The sequence below is a fragment of the Artemia franciscana genome, chromosome 17 (assembly GCF_032884065.1).
Source record: "Artemia franciscana chromosome 17, ASM3288406v1, whole genome shotgun sequence".
Classification (NCBI taxonomy): Eukaryota; Metazoa; Arthropoda; class Branchiopoda; order Anostraca; family Artemiidae; genus Artemia; species Artemia franciscana.
This window is the reverse complement of record NC_088879.1, coordinates 32408985-32429092: the sequence shown is the minus strand read 5'-3', so window position 1 is coordinate 32429092 and position 20108 is coordinate 32408985. Positions and strand designations below refer to the sequence as shown.

The window sequence follows — 20108 nt, the reverse complement described above, 5'->3', positions numbered from 1 at the left end:
TATTTTTGTCCCTTGTTTTATTTTATTTCAAGTTGAACAGAAGAAGAGTAGCATTAAACTTACAAAATAAAAGAGAAAAAGACACAAACTTATTATCAAAATAGCAGATTATGGTTGACAGAGCTTTCTGGGCATGAAATGGCAACTGGTTCAGCCTGTTTTTGAACAATTCTAGGCTAACAGCGTTAATAGTAGTTAAAGAAACCAAATTGAATAGACACAAAATGTGAAGTAATTTATTCTTTATATTCTGTAGGGAAAACTGAAGCACTGAAGATTTTCAAATTACACATTGGTTAATAGATATGAAATAATCTTATGAATATATGAAGTTAGTTTTTTCTTATTATAGTCAGGCCAGGATTTATGCATAGGACCATGCCTAACAGTATTAAAAAAAAAAAAAAACAGAGCAATTTTTTTCTTAGCAAATCTGGGCTGATATAATTTATTGTCAAAGTACCAGGGGCACTTTGCTGCTGTGCTGCCTATTTCCAGAAAAGTCATAATAAAACAACACAGGAATTCCATAGCTGCTTATAAACTATCAGATGTCTCCCAAGAATGACAGCTGAGAGTTCTGTATCACCTCGTTCTTTCATTACTTTTGGCTCAATGCTCATTAGTTGCATTCTGTTCAGAGCTTCCACTATCCCTGAACTTTGTGTGACTTCCCTGAAAATCTTACAAAACCAAGAGCTGCAAGAATCCTTGGGCCTAGGGGCCACCACAGGTCTAAATCCATCCTGAGTTGCAGTGTTTGTTATTACAGACGTCTGAATATAGGGTAAAAACACTGATGATTTGACAGTGCAATTTTAGAACCACTCTCAAAATTTTCCTTCAAAAGAGGATGACTCTGCTTAGTTGTGACTTGAACACTATCTCTTGAAGTCTTTTTTATACTTTGACAATGTGGAATATGGACACTATATCCAAGATATGCAGATAAGAAAAGAATATTCAATTCAATCAGTTTCCTGTTTTTGACATAAAATGAGCTTATGACAATTTTTTAGCTATGTAATGTTCAAACTGTCATTATTTGGTTATTTTTTGGTAAATGAAAGTTAGGATCAGCACCAATACATCAAGATACATCTGATCTTCTCTAAAATGTTGCCATATTGACTTTTTCTTGATAAAATTAAATTAAAATGGGAGCTAAAACTATATTAACAAGACTCTGTTCCAAGTGTTGAAAATTCCTGTCTGATGTAGTTGAATACCAACTAAAAATGTTCCTTCAGCCAAATCTAAATATAGATATTGGCTTCTATTATGAGATTTGTTCCTTGTGAGAATATCTTGTAGTAGCCTTGTCAAAATTTTCAACAGAATGCAAAAGGCCCTGTTGAAATAGGTGACTCTGTTGATACTTAACTGAACATGTAAAACAGATGAGAAACAATTGGTATTGAAATTCAAGGGTCCTCTGACAAAAACATAGATGTTGGATTTATGTGTACTTTCTCAACAATGAAAGGTTTTTGATGATTATTATTTGTAATAATATTTTACATGAAAAAAATTATAAGTTTTTTTTAATTGTAGTTTTACTGATTTCATGCTAGATGCTAGATTTTTCTGTCATAATTTTTTTGATGTTCATATTTTTTATGTTCACATTTCATTTTCATATGTTCATATTTTTTAGCATTTGACTTGGTTGATCCCATAACTCTAATTCATTTATCACTGAATAGATTTGAAGTACACCCTCTCCTAGCAAATTTTATACTTGTTTTCTTTCAAATAGATCCTAAGCTGTAAAAAAATAAAATATTCTCTCAGAACTCCTCCTAATTAGCATGGAATTTCTATCCCACCCAAAATGCTAATGAAACATGTTTAACTCCTTGGTGTCACAAACTTTAAATAATCTTAAGAAGGACATGCATATTTCACAAATTCTGGACTTTACAGACAAAGGATAGTCAAAACTAAAAAAATTTTTAAATGGATTAAACTGGTAGATTAACTTTGAAATAGCCAAATGTTGACAGCACTTTAACTGTGAACAACAACAAAAATCTTTGCTGGACCATTAAAGCTGAGAGAAAGTGTGCCATTCCAAATAGTCTTTATGAAGAGACCTATATCACACTATATATTATAGAAACCTAGGTCACACAATTACACTCCATATGATCATTCAATTTTATCCTTACACTTGAGGCAATTTTTTCAATTTTTTGCTTCCACTATCAGAATAGTGTTTTATACATTTACACATATAAAAAGTTGAATAGAAACCAAGAAATACAGTAAAAAGAATAGGTATGTCAAATCCACCAGGATCCACCCACAAGTATTCCCCAAGTATTTCCACTCATGTTCAATTGGGTTCCAACTTACAGCAAAAACAGGTATTTATAGGAGAAAATACTCCAATTTAAGAAATACAGAATTTTGTAGGCTTTTAAAATTTTAGATTTTAGCAAAAATCAGCTCAATTAGAAAAACTTAATAGAAAAATTAAAAAAAAAACTCATGAAAATTCAAGACAAAAGCAAGAAAATAATTTGCAACAGAAATGAATTTCATATTTGGATTCAGGATGAAATTCTGATCCTAGGGATAAGTTTTTTTTAACTATCCAATTAGTCTATTACTATAAACCTTTATATTAACAAATATATATAAGGTTTATATTAACAGACTAATCAGATAGATAAAAAAAAAGGCTTACTACTAGCATCAGAATTTCATCCTGAATCCAATTATGACATTCATATCTGTTGCAAATGATTTTCAAAATCACTTCAAAGCTTCTTTAAGTTTCTTTAATTTTCTTGTTTGTTATTTTTTTACAGAAATGTCATGGCAGTGATTTGACTTGAAAAATACTAAATTTTGCTGAAAGCTCCAGTTTGAATTGAAAAATAGTAAATCTTGTTGAGTGGTAATTTGATATGAAAAAAAATACTAAACAGTTTAAATTATTCATTTTTGGGGGGAAAGATTTATCACTAGAATTGGAATTTTATCCTGAATCCAAATATGGAATTCATTTCTATTGCAAATTATTATCAAAATTGCTTCTAAGCTTCTTTAAAAACAGCAAAACTTCTTTCAGCAAAACAGCAAAACAGAGATAATTGTTTTTAAAAATAACATTTTCAAATGTTTTTTAAAGCATTTTTAGTTTTAATGTAACTTTCAAAATATTTACTTAATCAAATTCTACTGTCTAAAGAAAATTTCCCTATTGTTTCTAAGTTGTATTTGTTCAAAATTTAAAGAAGCTTAGAAGCAATTTTTAAAATAATTTGCAACAGAAATGAATGTCATATTTGGATTCAAGATGAAATTTTGATTGTAGTGGCAAGTATTTTTTGTATCTATTTGACTAATCTCTTAATATAAACCTTTATATTAAGAAATACATAAGGTTTATATTAACAGACAAATCAGATAGATAAAAAAAAAAGCTTACCACTAGCATCATAATTTAATCCTGAATTGAAATGATATTCATTTCAGTTGCAAATTGGTAAGTGTAGCAGTTAAAATTATAGTAGTTCATATAACTAGCTATCCTCAAAATATACCACTCAATGCCTTTTTTTATGTTCTTCATGAATATAATAATTGGTTCTATCTTAAATTGAGATTTAAGCACTTTTTGAGCTTTTAAAAATGATAAATTTTCAAAAACTTATGACAGTTCATATAACAGACTTACTAATAAAGCAAACATACCACTTGATGCCTTTTTTCATGTTCTTTACAAATATAATAATCAGTTTGGTAAAATTATAGTTGATTGACTTTTGGCTATCTCAGAAAGGGGTTAGGTTAGGAAAATGAAACTTTCAGGGGATGGGTCTAAAGGCTAAAGTATGTCCCAGGAAGGTATCTTGAAGTACCCACCTCAACTCCTTCTCCCTCTAGAGGGCCCTGAAATTTGCCTACATGACAGGTATTGAAATTTTGACAAAACAACATTTTACTTTAATTTGTAGCTACCAGTTGCCTTTTCTCTGCCTATAGTTCTGAAAACAATTCCTGTTATTTAAGTAAAATTCTGAGCAATCAAGGTTTTTTTTCAAAATTTAGGAAATGTATTTGCATATAAACCTTATAAATTGGGATTGAGGAAAGTTGTGAAGCTGAAAACAATTTTGTTGTACTCACAGAAGCAAAAGATCTATTTTGCAAGGTTTCACTTTTATAACACACATTTTTTTAAATGTCATCAAAGGTCAGGGCCCTCTAGAGGGAGAAGGAGTGGAGGTCAGTACTTCAAAATACCTTCCCAGGACATACTTTAGCCTTTAGACCCATCCCTGAAAGTTTCATTTTCCAAACCTAACCTCTTTCTGAGATAGCTTAAAGTCAATCAACTATAATTTGGTAAAAATCTAATTAATTGACTTCCTGCTATCTCAGAAAGGGTTTAGGTTAGGAAAATGAAACTTTCAGGGATGGGTCTAAAGGCTAAAGTATGTCCCGGGAAGGTATTTTGAAGCAACTATCTCTACTCCTTCTCCCTCTAGAGGGCCCTGACCTTTGATAACCTTTAAAAATATGTATGCTATAAAAGTGAAACCTTACAAAATAGATCTTCTGCTTAATTGAAGTACAACAAAATTGTTTTCAGCTTCATAAATTTGCTCAGTTCCATTTTATAAGGTTTTAAATATATGCAAGTACATTTCCTAAATTTTGAAAAAAAAAAAACATTGATATGGCTCCAAATTCTACTCAAATAACAGGAATTGCATTTTCAGAACTAAAGGCAGAGAAAAGGCAACTAGTGACTAAAAATTAAGGTAAAATGTTGTTTTGTCAAAATTTCAATAGGTCAATACCTGTCATGTAGGCAAACTTTGGGGCCCTCTAGAGGGAGAAGCAGTGGAGGTGGGTACTTTAAAATACCTTTCCGGTACATACTTTAGCCTGTAGACCCATCCATGAAAGTTTCATTTTCCTAACCTAAACCCTTTCTGAGATAGCAAGAAGTCAATTAACTAGAATTTTACTATCACTCCTACCACAAATTCAAATGTACACACTTTCTGAGCTCTTAAAAATGACAAATTTTAATTAAAGTATGACTTAGGCTATTGCTTGTTTTCCACAAAATAATACTACATTTTCTTGGTGCCATATTTTCCATCAATTTGAAAAATAATGCTACATTTTCTCAGTGCTAAAATTATTTATAGTAAGGTTAGTTTAGGTTAAGTTAAAAAGTGCTTAAATTTTAACTTAAGGTAGATGCAATTATTATATTTGTAAAGAGCATAAAAGCGACATCAAGTGATATGTTCACTTTATTGGTAAGCTAGCTTATATAAACTAGACCTACTGTAATTTTACTTTGTAGCAAGGCTGCATGCAAAATGTGTTAGCTGTAATTAATCTAGACATTATGAAGTAAGAAATTTTCTAGTAACATGCTTCCTTCTCTATGTTTATACCAAAGACTCTAATTTAGAATTTTAATGGTGCTTAGTCTGTAAAATGCAAAATGAAAACAGAACTTTTTGCCTGGTCTGTCCTAGCCAAACTGATAACTTAACCTACAAAACTTGAATAAAATTGTCATTAAATGTTTATCTCTCAATTACGTTGACGAAAGTAAAAGAAACAAACTTGAAGCCTCTGGAACTCTTCAAAAGATATGTTGCATTCCATAAATAGCCAGATATCAATCAGTATTTTCGTTTATTTCTTCTTGACAGCGACTATTCACATTCAACAATACTACTTTTATAATACATTAACCGTCGGAAGTTATCGATATGAAATCTGCAGATTTTGTTTCGGATTCAATAGAATTTTTCGCAAGCATCTAGGTGCTGCAAATGTCTCATGGTCCAAACACATGGACGCAAAAATCTGACAGCATTTTCCGTGCTAATTGTTCACATTTGGGAGATTCGAATTTCACACAAAATTGGAAACTTTTTCCTCTTTTACTGTTACGGTATTTTTCAAAAGCCTCTCAAAACTTTTCTTTAAGGGTTTTCCCAAAACCCATATGACAAAAAGCACCAATGCCTAGTAATACAGTAAAAAAAATCTCAGATTCGATTATGTTAAAATTTGGGTATGACGAAGGTCAAGCCAAACTTTCAGATGTATGGGTAACGTTGGAACGTTGGGTAACGAAAAGACTGATTAGGTAAGCAGCTTTAATTACCTTGGTAGTGGTATTAGTAAAGACAGTGGGAGCAGTGAATATGTTAAAAGTAAAATAGTCAAGACTCAGGATGTTTTTGTACAGTTAAAAAAAGTTTGGAATAACAGGAAGATAAGTCTGCAAACAAAGACTATAATATTAGAAGGTACAGTGTTAACAATGGTTCAAATATGACTTTGAAGTATGGGCACTTCGATAGGCGGATTTAGATTTACTAAGTTTTTCCAGAGAAATTGCCTTGGATTTTCCTGGGTACCCGGCTAACTGACAGTATTTCAAACATTAGGCTGTACTAAAAATGTTGTTCAATCCCATTTTCTGGTGCTATAATAAAAAAAAGATAAGATGGCTAGGACGCGTTCACCGAATGAAGGTTGGCAGATTTCCAAAGAGTGTCTTTTTCAGTCAACCGTCTAGGGATAAATAGAATGCAGGTCGTCCTCATCTAAGGTGGTAAGATTTCGTAAAGAAACATTTAAAGAAAATCGAAACTTCATGGAAAGTGTAAAGAGAGAGGCTTTGAATTGATTTGGATGGAGGAAGAGTATGCGTAGCTGTGTTGGCCTCAGGTGGCTTGGTGCTGTGGTGAGTTGTTAGTAGTAGTAGTAGTAATAGCAGCAGCACATTGAGTGCAATCAGAAACAACTGGAAGATCACCATATGCATCTTTAAAAATTTTAATTTAAATCTAATAATTTCATTCTTTTGCCGAAAACCAGGAAGACTGAACGAATTATAATGAAAAAGGCTTTCCACAAAAGAAATTTTCCGAGAAAAGTAAAGAGCCATATCAAAACCCAAGACTATCAGAAATGGAGTTCAATAATAATTCAAATTTAAAGCCATCATAAATTATCGTCAAAGAATAGCTAAAACCCAAAACGACCAGAATTTAACATAAACGATCATTTAAAACATAAGGGTAACAAGCACTGACATAAATTAAAAGTTAAACCGAAAAAAAGGAATAATCAATTCAAGATTAAAATTGGCAGAAATTACCACAAACAGGACATTGGCTACTGCCCTCATCCCAATGCAAAAACAAACTTCTATGGTCTTTTGTGTCATTTGCACTTTATTGAAAACGAGATATATTCCAATCACAATTTTTATACTTGCAATATTAAAAGAATACTGTTAAACAATTCCTTGATTCTTGAATAACTGAGATTTTCAGGAGTCAATATTACTATATATTACAATCTGGTTCATTTTCTTTAGTTGTTTCTAGTCATTTTTGTTATTATTACGATTTTATTTATTATTTTTTGTTGATATTTAAAAAAAATTAAACATAATGGTATAAAAATATATACATTTTTAAAAAATAAGTTCTCAGTTTGTCGAGATTGGTGAACTACATTATGCACTTTCATAAATCATATTCACTCATCATGAAGCTGAAATCATACACAAGAAGTTCAACTATTAAAGAACAACTGAAACAGATTTGTAGAAAATTCTTTTTTGGTATAAAGTCATATTGGATTAATCAATTGTCTGAAATCTGCCTCATTTAAAATTCATTTAACCTTTCCAGGTCTTAATTATGTCTCAGAAGCCTTTCCGTATAAGAAACTTAGCTGACTTTGAGAAAAAAAGGAAAGCCGGCTTAAAAGGTTTTGGGGTTCGATAAAAAATATCAAAAAGGGTTTACAAACTTAACAAAATTTATTGACACTGTGGGTGGCTCGCATAGGAAAGTCTTCAAAGATTCTAAATAAGTCTTCTAAAATTCTAATATATCATTTCAATCTGTAGTTGGCTCATTAATGTTTGATTCTTAACTAATGTTGACACGTTAACTAGGAAACGCCGCTCAGTTAAAAAGAGAATTAAACCAAATAGTACCTAACTACCAAAACGCATTTCCAACCCATAGATTTTAAATAATAAAAGCAAGGTTTTGAATTTGTCTGAAATGTAAGGAAATTCTACTTATATTTTTTTCCTGTTTACTATAATAAGCTTTTTGCTACATGCATGAAATTTTTGAAGTAGATGGGCAAAAAATTATCTTTTGTAGTTTGTCACTCTTCATCCACAAAATATGTTACAGCCATATCAACTTTTCTCTCATTACAGCCTCAGAAAATTACCTTAAAGTACTGCTTAGAGCAACCTAAGGACTTCTACTTTAGATCAAAAATGGTAGGCTATAGAAGCGAATCGTTCGTGTAGTCTCTAGGCCTATGGTCTGTCAAATAGGAGTCAATGTTCCTATTACCTGAACAATTGTTTAGGGTCAGGAAACTATTGTTAAAGATGCATTTTGACTTTTGGAACATCTTTTCTCTCTTGCAAAACTACAACAAACTCAACATTATGGATTTATTCCAGCCCCAATATCCTGTATTTACACATATAGAATTGCAATCATTTCCATTTTTGTTGATTGGATATTTGAAATCACAAATCTGTAATAGTCTAGAAACAAATTTAGGCTATACATTTGCACATCAGGGGGATGGGGGCAAAGCATAGCATATATTAAATACATAAATTAACCATTGTTGTATTTAATATATGCTTTGCTATACCCTCCCCCCTAATGTTCAAATATATAATAACTCCAGTAAAATTAGAGCAAACAGTATCACTGGCTTTCATATAAAGTGAATATACCACTTGATGCCTTTTTTTATGCTTTTTACAAATATAATAATTGCTTCCTCTTAAAAATGACCTATATATGGGGTCATTACAAATCTGTAATAGTTTAGAAACAAATTTGGGCAATATATTTGCACATCAGGTGGGGTGGGGGTAAAGCATAGCATATATTAAATATGTAAACTAACCATTGCTGTTATGTGTTTGTGCTGTTGTACTGGTGATTTGTCTTCTCATTAAAATTAAATACTCACAAACACAAAAAAAAAATACAGCAATGGTTAGTTTATGTATTTAATATATGCTATGCTTTACCCCCCCACCCTGATGTGCAAATAAATAGCCCGAATTTGTTTCTAAACTATTACAGATTTGTAATGACCCCATATATAGGTCATTTTTAAGAGGTCAAAAAGTGCTTAAATCTGAATTTCTGGTAGAAGCAATTATTATATTTGTAAAGAGCATAAAAAAAGGCATCAAGTGGTGTATTCACTTTATATGAAAGCCAGTAATACTGTTTGCTCCAATTTTACCATAACTACATAATGGTGAGTTTGCAGTAATTTTGCAAGAGAGAAAAGATGTTCCAAAATTCAAAATGCATCTATAAACAATAGTTTCATGACCCTAAACAATTGTTCAGGTAATTTACCTTAATTACCTTAATTTGCACTTCGGAGCAAATTAAGATCTGTAGATCTGTTGAATGCTCCTGAGTTGAATTGGTGATGTCTCATAGCAGGTATGAGCAGGACGGAATGTCCCACTCATACTTCCAGTCTTTCATGGCCCACTCTTTATCCAGTGCCTTCTTGAATGCTTCAGGGGTGGGGGCTGAGACTGTTGCTTCGCGCAATTCATTCCAGGGGTTGACAACTCTGTTGGTGAAGAAACTTTTTCTGGCCCTGGTTCTGACTGACTGCTTGAACAGCTTCTTTGAGTGTCCTCTGGTGCACTGTGGGGGGCCTGGGTGGATGGGCAGGATCTTGGCATATGATGAGTTCAGCAATTTGCGGGTCATCATCATGTCGCTACGGTTGCGCCTGTACACGAGGGTAGGGAGGTTGAGAGCCCGTAAACGATCTTGATAAGGTTTGTCTCCAAGGTTTGTGATGGCCTTGGTTGCTCTCCTCTGGACTCCCTCAATTAGCCTGACATCTCCTTTGTATGTTGGGAAGGCAGCGCACATGCCAAAATCCAAAACGGGTCTGACTAGTGCCTTGTAAAGTTTCAGGAAAACTAGTGGGGATCTGCTGGTAACTGTTCTTTTGATCAGACCTAAGTTTGTGTTGGCCTGGGACACGCTCTTGATGGTGTTGGCATGGAACTTGAGAAGGCTGTCAACAATGACCCCAAGGTCGCGTTCCTCTGTGCTGGTCTTGATGGGTGAATTGGAGTTGGAGGCATGTTCATGCATATGGTATTGGGCACATGGGTTTGAGGATCCAAAGTGTAGCGTGCTGCACTTGCTTATATTGAACGATAAGAGCCATTTGTCTGCCCACAGCTGGATTTTCTGGACATCTGTTTGCAGGGATTTTACATTCACTGCTCCAAATAGCTTTGAGTTGTCAGCATAGAGAGACAAGTTGTTTTCCACCTCGCTGAATATATTGTTGATGTAGATGTTGAACAGTGTAGGACCAAGAACAGTTCCCTGCGGTACTCCACTGATGACATCACAGGGCTCAGAAAAGACCTTTTCACCTCCAACACCAAATAGCCTGACACTCTGGGTTTGTCCTGACAGGAAGTCCATAAGCCAATCAACCAGGTTGGGGTGTAACTGGGCAGCAGTAAGCTTTTCTCTTAGCCTTTTGTGTGGGACTTTATCAAAGGCCTTAGCAAAGTCTAGTAAAACTAGGTCCACTGGCAATCCTTTGTCAAGCAAATCTGTAATGATGTCATATGTTTCCAGTAAGTTTGTTTCAACTGACTTTCCTGGTTGAAACCCATGCTGATTAGGGGATAAGATATTGTTGACTTTCAGATGTTCCAGTATTGCATCATTGACCACTCTTTCAAGGATTTTTGCGACTACTGATGTGAGACTTATAGGTCTGTAGTTTTCTGCTTTAAGTCTGCTGCCTTTTTTGAATATTGGGGTCACAAAAGCAGTTTTCCAATCAGATGGGACAGATTTGGCATTAATAGACTTTTGGAATAGGTCAGACAGTGGTCCTGCGATGATGGTTGCCAGTTCCTTCAGCAGTCTTGGGTGCAAGTGATCTGGTCCAGCCGATTTATTTGTGTCAAGATTTTGAAGCCGTTTGAGGATGTTGGAGGGGTTGAATAGGAACATTGACCATAATAATATATGCTATGCTATATGCTCTGCTCACCAATGACTTGGAGTGCCATCTCTTGAAGCCATTTTTTTATTTCAATAATAAGAAATGTTGACACTAGCCTATGTTCAGTACACCTAGATAAGAAAATAACATTCAATTCAGCCAGTGTCCTGTTTACAACAAGAAAGAAGCCCCAACAATTTTTTAAGTATATAATAAAATAAAAATTTATTTATAACCCACAAAGTACATTAAACTATGGAGCAAACACACAAAAAAAGAAAAAACAAGACAAAAAACATAACAACATAAATAACATAGCAGCATGACAACATACAACATAAGTAAATTACCTCAATTCAAAAAATGGCCAAAGAGGGTCAAAAACACTAATCATTTGCTGAGTTTTAAGACATATATCTTTAGATAAATGTTTCAGTTGTGAGGGTGCATCAACAGTGTCAAATTTAGAAATGACTGTATGATTCCGATACCACCAAGGCTGAGGCAGCAAATACTTGCAATACTTAAAATATCCTGAGCATATTTTCTTTGTATCCTTCTTGCAAAGGAAGAAAGCAAAACCAGAAAGATAAAAACAGCAGGGGCACAAAAACTAAAATAAAGATGGCATAGTCCTTTTTGGTTATACCAACCACAATTTGGTGAAATTTTTGCATATCCAACTCACATACTTTTTGGCAGGCTGGACCTAATAACAGAGCAAGAAGACAAAAGTGATGTGGAAAAAGAGAGACCCAACCATTTAATACTTGCTGAACATGGTATAGTTGAAGAACCCAAGCAAAGAGGTGATGCTGGTGAAGGACTCTCAAAACACAAAAACTCACATTTGGAGGCATCAACTGAAAGGCCTACTGTGGATGGTGTGGCTGAAAGCCAGTAAGAGTTGGTAATTAGACTATTTTTGTCCAGCTAAGAAAGCAGAACATCATCAGCATATGCAACATGACTAATACCTAAATTATCATTGTAAAAAATTGACGATTGAAGATGTTGGAGACACAAAGCTAAAACACATTTAAATATGGTTGGGGATAACACGGCAACTTGCCTAACATCTTTTTTAACAGGAATATACTCCCCTACAGTACCATTCCACTTCACCCTAACCAAAGAATTAGCATACCAATACTTAAGTATGGAAACAATAGAAAGGTTAACACCTGAGGCTGCAAAAGAAAACAAAGCATTTGAATGAATTACATTGTCAAAAGCACTAGATATGTCAACAGTCAAACAATACAGGGGACTTTTATGAGCAACAGCTTGTTTCATTAGCTGACCCACAATATGGTGAGCTTGAACGCAGCCCATACCTTTTCTAAAACCAAGCTGAAAGGGTGTAAAATTACACTTGGAGTTAATGGCTGGTAGCAGTACATATTCAAATAGGTTACTAACAAAACAAGACGCAGTGATAGGATGGTAATTAGAGCAAGCACTGGGGTCCTTACCCCTCTTGACTATGGGAGATATGCAACCAGACAAAAAACTATCTGGCACAACAGACTGTGCCAAACACATCTGAAACAATAACTGCAAATGCTTCAGCAGTTCAGGACAATCATAAGCAAAAAACTTGAAGCAAAGACCATCACTATCAAGAGACTCAGACTTATTCACTTGCTTAATAGCTCGGGTTATAACACCAGATTAAAGGCACAAGCCACGATTTTGGTGATAAATTTCTTCATTTGATTCATTGGTTTAGGAGCATTATTGCCTACGTTGTGACTTGGCCATGACGTTTTGAGATATAATACTCAAACTGTTATTACTCGGCTATTTATTGCAAAAATAAGTTAGGATTAGCACCAATGCATCAAGATGCATCTTATCTGAATTCTAGTCCTAGGCCTATTGGCTTTTTTTTGATGAAATGAAATGAAAATTGCAACAAATATTACATTGTCAAAACTAGGTTCCAAGTGTTGAAAATTTTTATTTAATGTAGTGGAATACCACGCACACAAAAATGGTTCTTCAGCCAAATTTAAACATAGATAATGGGTTCTATAGATAGATTTATTTCTTATACAAATGTCTTCTTGGATATTGCTATTGGATTATCTTCTTGGAAATTAGATTAAAGCCAAGTTTAGTCCACTTTAAAAAATTTTAGTGTTGACTGTCCTTTGTCTGAAAGGACAGTCTGGAAAGTTTATCCTAGTGTTGAAAATTTTTGTTTAATGTAGTGGAATACCAGGCACACAAAAATGGTTCTTCGGCCAAACTCAAACATAGATAATGGCTTCTATAAATAGATTTATTTCTTATACAAATATCTTCTTGGAACCTTGTCAAAATTTTTGACAGACAGCAACAGGCCATGTCAAATTATATGTGACTCTGTTGGAACTTAACATGTAAAACAGATGAGAAATTGTTGGTGTTAAAATTCTATCATCCACTGACAAAACTATAGCTGTTGAATTTGTAGCTTCCCACTACTGCTGAAAATTGCAGAGGTTCACATGAAAGTCACTTTTCCCTTTCCTTAGCACTTATCAATGAAACAAAAAAAAGTCACAAATTTGGAAAACCCTATTTTTTGGGAGGGGGAACAAATAGCTAGAACCATGACATAGAAATATCAAAAGTGACACTTCAAAATCCTAATCTACATTTTGGATGAAGCTAAGAATCTACATATGAAAAGAAAATCTACTAAATCAGATATAATGATAATAAACTTCTTAAATTTCTTGAAATCCACTCCTGTTTTTCTAGACCCTATCCCTTCCAAAATGCTAGTGAAACATGTTAAACTCGCTGGTGTTACAATTTCCAATAATCTTAAATAGAAAATACAATTCTAGGCATTTACCCCCATGGAAAATCCCCTTGTGGACAATTCCCTCATAGCAAGTACTTCTACTTTTTGAATAGCCTTTGTACACTAAATAAAGTTGAATAAAAACAAAGAAATAATAATATACATGTTGAATACACCAGGTTCTGCCCATAGATATTCCCCAAGTATTTTGACATGTGTCAAATTGGGTTCCAACTTGCATTGAAAACAGATTACTTTTTGTTGGGTTGAATTTGTAGGTGAAAATGTGCTAATTTTGGAAAATCAGAGTTTTGTACACTTTTTAGATAAAATTTCAAACAATTCATTTAACAGTTAGATTCCTAGATGTGTTTCCTACATACTGAAACCTTTTCAAAATAAAAAGTCTTTTAATTAGGACTTTGGAGTAGTAAAAGTGTTTTTTTCACAAAAACTATTGAATTATCAGTAGGCTACCTTTACCCTATATCAGAAATTTTATCAGATTTACTTGGGGAAAAGGGCATGGGAGGGGAGCTAGTTGACCTCTGATTTCTTTTGACTTTTAAAAAGTGAACTAGAAATTTCAAATTCCAATCAAATGAGCCCTCTCTGAAGTTTATGTGAGCACTCCTTCTATAAGACCCATATAGACTATGCCCCCAGGGCAAGCCCTGCGGGGTTGTGTTGACCCCAGAATTTTTGTTATCTGATGTTTGAACTATTTTTAACAAAAAATTTATCTCAAAATTTTTCTTTCAAGTTCGGGTGAAAAAGGGTGGGGGGGGGGGCTAGTTACCCTGTAGTCTCTTTTGACTCTTATAAAGCAAACTAGAGCTTTCAATTTCCAATTGAATGAACCCTTTCTGAAGTTTATACAAGAATCCCTTCTATAAGTACCATATATGCTCCCAGGACATAACTTGCAATGCCTGAGAATTTGTTGGTGTTAAAATTCTATCATCCACTGACAAAAGTATTGCTGTTGAATTTATAGGTTCCCACTGCTGCTGAAAATTGCAGAGTTTCACATGAAAGTCACTTTTCCCTCTCCTTAGCACTTATCAATGAAACAAAAAAAAAATTCACAAATTTGGAAAACCTAATTTTTTTGGGGCTGGGGGGGGACAAATAGCTAGAACCATGACATATAAATATCAAAAGTGACACCTCAAAATCCTAATCTACATTTTGGATGAAGCTAAGAATCTACATATGAAAAGAAAATCCACTAAATCAGATATAATGACAATAAACTTCTTAAATTTCTTGAAATCCACACCTGTTTTTCTAGACCCTATCCCTTCCAAAATGCTAGTGAAACATGTTAAACATTTTAACATGTTAAAATGATATTAATGTGGAGCTTAAAGGGGGTGTTGACGGGGATGTTGGGCTATATCAAAACACACTATGTGCATGTAGGTTATCAAAAGGGCGTATCAGTGATATCTCACAAACAGATTGAAGTATTAAATTGAAACTAACAGGACAAGAGGAGCGAATGTTGAACAAGGCCAAAACGCATTTTGTGCATGCTATCACTGCTACTACTACTAGTACTACTACAGCTATCATTAATAATAGTCCCAATTCTCCTACTATTACTTCTACTGCTCTGGCTAAAGCTAAGAGTGTAAGTAATACTTTCAGGAACGGTGAGTGTGGAGTTGAATTGAATCGAAACGCACTATATACATGTCAGTTATCAATGGGGTATATTAACATTGTCCCAGTAACGCCTTTGGGTATTAAGCTAAAACTTCCAGGGCTACCAATATTGCTACTACTTCTGCTGCTACTTCTTCTACAACTGCTGCTACCATTACCGCCACTTTGAATTAAATCAAAATAGTTTAAGTGCATCCAAATTGTCAAAATAAACCAGTTTGTCAATATTTTCAGGCGGGATAACTTAGAACTGGGATAGGGCACAAATTAAAACCTTTCAGGAAAAGTTCATGTTGCATTGAAACTAAATCAAATAGCACTATGTGCATGCCGGTATTCAATAAGACGGCTTACAAAATCTCAAGAACGATGAGGGTATTATGTTGAAGCCTTTGGGGCATGTTAAGGGGAGTGTTGGACCAGCCAAAAGGTACTTTGTCAATCCAAATACAAATACAACTACAAAAACCGGTACTACTGTGGGTACTACTACTACAGCTAACTAGACCAAGGGTTTTAATGTGAATCTTCTGGGGAATAGTTCCACCACTCTTATCGTTACAGTTTTTAGTATTTTCAGAAAGCTTTTTAATCCAATTAAACGGCCTTTATGTTTCAGTAGTCGTTCTTGAAAACTAGGGGGGAAAAGTCAAAATTTAGCTCAAAGAGCTAGGGATTGAAAATGGTTAAGCCTCCCTCATATCTGGAATGATTTCTGTTAGGTTTAAGATTTAATGTTGCTACTTAATTTCAGTTGAAAAACTTCTTTTCATATTTTATATCTGATGGTTTTCCAAATAATGTCAAGTAGTCTACCTCCCCCCCCCCCATTGCCCCCCTCGAGACATTATCCGTGGTAAAATTCTGATGCATAATTCCCCCCCCCCCCCCAAAAAAAAAAATAAATAAATATAAGAATTCCTCTGTACAAATCCATCCTTACAGATAATTCCCCCAGGAAAATACCTTGCAGACAATACATCCTAGAAGATTCTCCTTACTTTCACTGATAAAATATTTTTTTTTAATTTCTGATCATTTTTTAAGCCCCCTCCCCCCCAATTGGAACGTTTTCCTCACCCTAAGATTCCATCATGGAGAATTTATCCTATGAAAATTCCCTCCCCTACAGAAAAAGCAAACCAGACAAGTCGAGAAAGTTTTCCCTAGAACATCTCTACGTATAAAATTGAGTTGCTAATGAGAAAGTAAGACAAATAAAACGTACTATGTACAGGAATTCTGGAAAACTCCCCGTGTAACTTTTCTCCAGAAAACTCTTTCCCAAATTTCCATCCCCACGGAAAACACTCGCCGTTGAAAACTCATCTCCCACAGAAAATCACCCCTCCTCCCGAAAAAATTCGAAATAATAAACACTATATGTAAACAATGGGCAAGTTTCATTTGCTCTTTCATCAGGAGCTGTGGCGCGAGGGAAGGGGTCAAGTCATCTCAAAAAGCCTATATGTTGGACCATCCTACTATGGTATAGAAAATGGCTGTCTCAAAATTTTAATCAAATGTCTTTGGGGAGAAGGGGGTGTGGGAGGGGATTAATTGCAATTCAGCCCCTTTAGTCGTTTAAAAAGGGTAATAGAACTTTTAATTTACATTTGAAATAGCACTTTTTCTTCATCTCCTAGGACCATTGGCTTAATAAGATCCAAGGGGAAAAAATGAAAACAGGAATCCATGATTTTTCTTTTGGCAAAAAAATCCACATTTTTGAATTAGGGGCCTGAAACCACTAATGTAGAAATCGGTATGTGGAATCTTAAGGTATAATTTTCATTTAGACCCTTGACTTTTTGGGGGTATTTTCCCCTTTGAAAATTACGAAATTTTATCAGGCTCGTAGGCCTTGAATGATAACATTATACTTCACGTGTTTTATACAATCAGGCTTGCAGACGTGATCATAATCAAAGCCTATTTGCCCCTTGATAGAAGATCTGTTTCTTCCTTCTCCAGCTATGCGAATGCCTGCAATAAATTAAAGACTCTCATATCTGGTATTGAGCGTCTGGGATACAAGTGGGTGCTTATAGGCGACATAAACTGTGATATCACCGTTTCCTCGACACGAAAGGAAGTGCTTTTTCAGTGTCTACCCTCAGTATTTAAGGTCCTAACGAAAGACCTCAGTTTTACATATATCCACTGTAGTGGTTCTGTCTCAAATTTAGACCACTCTATCTCCCATCATTCATTACAAACTTCAGCAGTACATGTTGATGAAGATGAGAGAGATTATGATCATTTACCTCTGAATTTTGATATTATGGTTACTTCTGACATATACTCGAACCAACCCTCAATGTCGCATAAGTGGTTTGAAAAACATGATTGGTCTAGTGCGAACATGCCTCTTACCTTGCTACACTTGGAGCTCTACTGTCCACCGTACGTGTCCCTTTCCATCTTTTTTGCACAAATGGTACCCTATTATTGACAATGCTCGTGCTGATTTGAATCGCTATTATCGTGACATTATCTTATGTATAAAGCAAGCTGAAGATGTGGCCATCCCGCTGATCCGTGTCAGGCGGAATACCCAAAAACCAATTTGGAAGTGTGATCCTTTGCTGAAAAAAGTCAAGAATAAGGCCAAATTCTGGTTAAGAATCTGGTCTGCCTGTGGTCGACCTTCTCGGGGTACTGTGTTTGATCTAAAACAAAAGACGAAACTCGAATATAAACGCCATCTTCGTGCCGTTCGTTACTCCGGTGAAACTTTTCCGAAAAATAATAGTGAGTGGCGAAAAGTGATAAATTCTGCCAAGTTTCCGGATGCAAGCTCTAGTGATATTATATCTCGTCCATCTTGGATCGAATATTATTCAAAGATATTTTCGAAAGTTAATTATGCAGTGCATAAGCGTTTCTCATGTGTGCTTGAAATTAATTTGCCGCCACGCTTATTTCAGAGACATGTGATTCCAGTTGAAAAGTGGGCTATTGTTAAAGGTACTAAGGGTTTAAAATCAAAATCTTTGGATATTGATGGGATTAGTGTTTTGAATCTTGTTCCGAATTCTTTAGAACTGGTATCTCATCTCCAATTGTTTTTTCAAATGTTTTTGAGTAGTTCGTTTGTGCCCGACTCGTTCTTATGCGGTAGCGTTACGTCACTTCTAAAAAAAAGGAAAAGATCCGGTTTCTTGTAGTTCTTATGGGCCCATAAGGGTAGCTTGTACTCTTACCAAGCTTTTTGAACACCTCCTACTACCTTATATCACTAAGCTTGCTTTAAATGATGATAATCAATTTGGTTTTAGATCTGGGCTAGGCTGTCAGCATGCTCACCGTGCTTTGACTTCTTTATTAAAAGATGCCCATCGCACTCGTCGCGTACTTCATTTTGCAACCCTAGACTTGTCTAAAGCATTTGACAGTATTTGTTATACTCAAGCATGGAAAGCATTATGCCAGAGAGGAGTAAATCCGTCTGTAATTCACGTGCTTCGTTTTTGGTACTCCCATTCTTACCTTCGCCTTAAGTCATTAGATAACTCTTATTTTGGTCATATCCCTGTTCGTTGCGGTGTAAGACAAGTTGGAGTTCTTTCGCCGTATATTTTTAATATTTGTATTGAAAATGTATTATCAAAAATATCGACTACGTGCCTACTAGGACCATCTGATATCTCATATCTGGCTTATGCAGATGACGTTCTTCTGATTAGTCAAACTGAGTCTGGTCTTGCCCGTTCAGTGAAGTCAGTTACTTCTGCTTTCCGTGATATTGGCCTGTACCTAAATATTGACAAGTGCGAGTTTCTTGTTTTCAACGGTAATAATTGTTCAGAATCACTATACTGCGATGGTTTTAGTATTTCTCGTGTTAAATCGTTTTGTTGGCCTGGTATAACAGTTTGCGATTCTATGAATGCTCTCCGGTCTCGTGCTGTCAAAGATATTAGTTATAAGCTGAGGCTCGGTTACTCTAAGATTGTAGCAAATCGTGGACACTATAGGAGAAGAGCGCTAACTCGGCTTTACTCAAATTTTTGTGATCATTCTGTGCTCTTCTGTTCTGGTATTAGGCCACTAGTGATCTAAAACGTATTCGCATAAATTATTACCGATACTGCAAATTTTTTTTATATCTACCTCGTTCTTACCGGAATACAAAACTGGTTAAAAAGTATTGTGCGACAGATTACTGGTCCTTTCGAAAAATTATCTGCAAAGCTAGCTATTGAAGCGCTTTATAGGCTAGGATGTTTTCATCGCCTTATCCGTCTTTTTTCTGTATGTGATTAAATTTGTTTCTTTTGTATTACTTTTGCTGTTTCTCTTTTGTCTGTTTTGTGAAGTGGGTGATAAATAAATTATTATTATTTATTATTATTATTATTACATTTGGAATCAGTGTAAAATGCCAATTCGTTTAATGCAAATGTTGTTATTAAAATTTCATTTTTAGAGTTTCTGCTGTTGTTGGTCTGATTTACCCTTGCAGTTCGTTACCACAACTGTTGGATCACCTGTTTAACCAGTTACTTACCAATAATTACTATTAAAGTTCCTTTTTCTATTTTTTGGTTACTATTTGGCTGATTTGCTC

General features: G+C 34.7%; 2 protein-coding genes across 4 annotated transcripts in view; one reads left to right on the top strand and one right to left on the bottom strand.

The window, feature by feature from the left end:
• LOC136038148 (GRIP1-associated protein 1-like) overlaps positions 1 to 5727 on the bottom strand; it is a 72172-nt gene extending 66445 nt beyond the window's left edge. Inside the window, exon 1 of one of the 2 annotated variants that reach the window (XM_065721191.1) lies at positions 5605 to 5727. In XM_065721191.1, coding sequence (XP_065577263.1) covers positions 5605 to 5646 — 42 coding nt within the window. In that variant the 5' untranslated portion in view covers positions 5647 to 5727. The remainder of the gene's footprint in view (positions 1 to 5604) is intronic. The other variant, XM_065721192.1, reaches the window with a different exon arrangement.
• A 2294-nt stretch (positions 5728 to 8021) lies between these two features.
• LOC136038147 (uncharacterized) overlaps positions 8022 to 20108 on the top strand; it is a 68546-nt gene continuing 56459 nt past the window's right edge. For both annotated transcript variants that reach the window (XM_065721190.1, XM_065721189.1), the window contains exon 1: positions 8022 to 8080. The gene's annotated coding sequence lies outside the window, so the exon portion shown is untranslated. The remainder of the gene's footprint in view (positions 8081 to 20108) is intronic.